Source organism: Propithecus coquereli, unplaced genomic scaffold (genome assembly GCF_000956105.1).
Source record: "Propithecus coquereli isolate 6110/MARCELLA unplaced genomic scaffold, Pcoq_1.0 Scaffold202, whole genome shotgun sequence".
Classification (NCBI taxonomy): Eukaryota; Metazoa; Chordata; class Mammalia; order Primates; family Indriidae; genus Propithecus; species Propithecus coquereli.
Genome location: NW_012145190.1, coordinates 1063997 through 1067775, shown reverse-complemented (window position 1 = coordinate 1067775; position 3779 = coordinate 1063997). Strand labels below are relative to the sequence as shown.

The window sequence follows — 3779 nt, the reverse complement described above, 5'->3', positions numbered from 1 at the left end:
AGAATTGAAAGTTGTGTGAAAGCTACCTGGAGGTTTTATTTGCTACCAAATTTATGAGTCTAAAGTGGTAAAATGAATTAATGAAAATACAGAAAATACAGAAACTGAAAAGTAATGGTTTCCCACAGCAAAATATTCCCAGGGTATTGTGGCTATTTTGGGGTGGAAATTTGTACAAGGATATGGAGCTAGAGAAAATCTAGAAGGTGACTGATATGGGGATAGGATTCAAATACAATCTCCTGGAGGAAGAGTTAGAGTACTTGTAGAGAAAAGAAGACTGAAGACTTACAGAAGATACAAATCTTTCTTATCATATTTGAAGAGCTGCCATGTATAACAGAAGAGAGCTCAAGAGTGAAAACAAGACCAGTGGGAGAATGTTGTTTGTGGACAGACCTTAGCTCAAAATAGGTATAGTACTTTAATGACTCAAGTTGTCCATTGAGGAATGCAGAATCTTATGAGTTAATGATCTCTCTCTTTGGAAGCTCAATCAGCATCTGGATGACTGTCCTGAGGTTACCTGAGGTTACATGTATTTCTACTGGCATAGGAAGCCCAGAACCAGGATAGCTTAGTCTTTAGATTTCTAAATACTTGTGTTTTCATCCTGGATATATTTGTTATTAGCTACTTGAGTTTTATTTTCAGCAAAATGAAGACAACGATATTTACTATGGGTTAAATGAGATAATCCATGTAAAGTACCTGGTATATAGTTGCTGTCAAATAAATGTTGATTCTCTCTCTTCATCTATACCTATGACATCATGTTGTCCTATGTGACATACCTTTATTTTCAGTAAGACAATGGCATTCATTTCCTTTGGAGCTCCCAGAATAATGGAAACTCAGTTTGCTGAGGACATTCTTGGCTTATGCATGTCGTCTCAGCATAACTATTAATAGCATCCCACTTTATTTTTAAAAGTGTTCCAATTTAAATAAATCATAGGATCATTCTACCTAGAACTTTCTCAGCGCTTTTCTTAGGACATCTTTCAGTTCCTTGTTCCTCATGCTATAGATCAAGGGGTTTAAAATGGGGGTGATAAAAGTGTAGACCACGGATACCACCCGGCCCATCTCAGGAGAGTAGCTGGCACTGGGGGACAAATATATAAAGCTGGTGCAGCCATACTGCAGGAGGACCACCAAGATGTGAGAGGAGCAGGTGGAGAAGGCTCGCTGGCGCCCTTCTGCTGACCGGATCTGTAAAATGGCTACCATGATGAAGACATAGGAGATGGAGATTAGTGAGAGGGGAATGCTTAGAACGATGAAGCTGATGATATAGAGGGCAGTCTCGTGAACATGTGTGTCTGCACAAGCCAGGTGCATGACTGCAGGCATGTCACAGTAGAAGTGGTAGATCTCATTGTTGCCGCAGAATGGGAGTTGGAAGATTAAAATGGTGAGTGGTAGTGACAGCAGGAACCCCAGCACCAGGGACCCTACCATCAGCTCCACACACAAAGACCAACTCATGATGAGGGTGTATTGCAAAGGGTAACAGATCGCTATGAACCGGTCATAAGCCATGACTGCGAGCAGGACACAATCAGCCCCACCCAAGAAGACAAAGAAAAACATTTGGGTGCCACATCCAGTGATGGAAACAGGAGTTTTGCCCATTGAAAGGAGGTTTGCCAAGGCCAGTGGGGTGATGGAAGATGTATAGAAGATTTCTAGAACTGCCAAGTTAGCCAGAAAAAAGTACATGGGGGTGTGGAGGGAATGGTCGACCTGGACAGTCACTGCAACTGTGGCATTTCCACTGAGGCTGGTCAGGTACATCATCAGGAAGGCCACAAAAATCACCATCTGGACCTCAGGGTTAGGTGAGAATGGACGAAAGAAGAATAGTATCTTGGCAGTTTTATTTATTCCTTCCATAGGTGGTGTATTGGATCTACTAAAAGAAAGGAAGATACAAGTCTCAAGTCATCTCTAGTTTAATATGATGCTTTCCCAAATTCTCTGTTCAGTGTTGCCTTGGTCCTTTCCCATGGCCCCAATCAGTTCTCTCCGTTGCTATCTTACATTTGGATTCTTGTGATTGCTATCTGGTCTCTAATCTCCCTTCTCTTCCCTCTATAATCCATCTGGCTCTCCACTATCATGTTATTCCCCTGCTTAGAAATTTTCAGTGCCTTTTTATTGCTTAAATGTCCATCTTCACAGTCCTCTGCCAAACATTTCAGTCTCTCTTGGATCTGGATTTTTTAGCCTAATCCCACAATGGCACCCAATCACTCCTGTTCTGTACCACATGGTCTACTTATTTAGATCCTCCTTCCTGCTTCATATACTTTCATTCTCCTTCCAACTAGAAATACTGTCTCTTCTCTTTTGCCTAATCCAAATCCTACTCAATTTTGAAATTCTAGGATATATGTTCTTCTTTCTAGAAATCTTCCTAGGCCACTCTAGCTTATCACAATATTATGATTTTTAGGGCTAATATGCTGTCCTTGACTGTATGTATGTCCTGTCCTCAACTATATTTTAGGTTCCCCAAGGATAGGGCTGGGGCTCTGATGGCAGGGGCTTATGACAAATTAAGTGCTGGGCTTGCTGAAAAGTGCTTAATTATGCATTAGCTCACTTAATCCATAAAACCATTTTAGTGGGCATGTACTATCAGCATCCTCATTTAACAGATGAAGACACATAGGGTTAAAAAGGTTAAGAAATTTTCTGAAGTCACATAGCTAGAAAGTGGGAGAGCCAGGGTTTGAACACAGTCTGACTGTAGAGCTCTTGTGCTTCACTTAGTTTGTACTATACTATTTTCCTCTATACTTCATATCTCCTAAATAGCTTTATTATTTAATTGATTCCAGTTCAGCTATAGGTAAAACTAGATAGTCTACTGGAAAAACAGCACCTAAAATCTAAGACAAAATATGTAATCTAAAATATGTTGGATTACAGTGTTTCCAGACTTGAGAGACATAATTACATCTAGATTGTGATTTATCTAGAAAATACTTTCCCCTGGAAATGCAACAAAAAGAACCTCCCTTCTTTCTCTCCTAAGCAGCAAAGGGAAAGTGTTTGGCTAAAAATTATATTTTAGGTGGACAGAAAGAGAGAGTGGTTTAATTCATTCTTCATGAGGGAGAGCATAGGAACAAAGAGAAGGTAGAATCCTCCGTGACCCATGACCCACGTTGTCACAGGTGTCTACAGTTTTAAGCTCCTGCCTCATGGTGGCTAACAGTCTAGTCCCAAAACCAAGATATACAGTCTTGTGGTTGAACCAAGCCTATACAGTCAAAACTAAATGAATTATTTAATTCATTAGGACATCAGAGATAAAAAGTTCCTCTGGTGCCTTCTGTTCTTGTTCTTAGGCTCAGGAAGTGCACTCCATGTCCTGGGCATAAATCCCTATTCTCAAAGCTCTTGTGTCTCAATGCAGTATAGAGCCTGCATTGGCTTCATTTCATTACAAGGTTTAGGAAAGAGTAGGGGAAATCGAACCTAGAAAAATACTATGAAATTCAGGGTATTACATGAGAAATCCAAGTACTACAATATCCATTATAATATTGGTCTAACTATTCTCTTAACTTCTTTTTTTTGAGACAGAGTCTTACTCCATTGTCCGGGCTAGAGTGCCGTGACATCAGCCTAGCTCACAGCAACCTCAAACTCCTGGGCTCAAGCAATCCTTTTGCCTCAGCCTCCCGAGTAGCTGGGACTATAAGCATGTGCCACCATGCCCGGCTAATTTTTTCTATATTATTTTTAGTTGTCCAGCTAATTTC

At 40.5% G+C, this 3779-nt stretch overlaps 1 protein-coding gene across 1 annotated transcript; it reads right to left on the bottom strand.

The window, feature by feature from the left end:
• Positions 1-969: 969 nt before the first annotated feature.
• Positions 970-1899, bottom strand: LOC105810032 (olfactory receptor 10V1). The gene has a single exon (XM_012643940.1). The coding sequence runs from the start codon at positions 1897-1899 to the stop codon at positions 970-972; it is 930 nt and encodes a 309-aa protein (XP_012499394.1).
• Positions 1900-3779: the final 1880 nt, after the last annotated feature.

Excerpts from the sequence above, each read along its gene's own strand:
- LOC105810032 (XM_012643940.1), bottom strand. The coding sequence starts at position 1,899 with ATGGAAGGAATAAATAAAACTGCCAAGATACTATTCTTCTTTCGTCCA.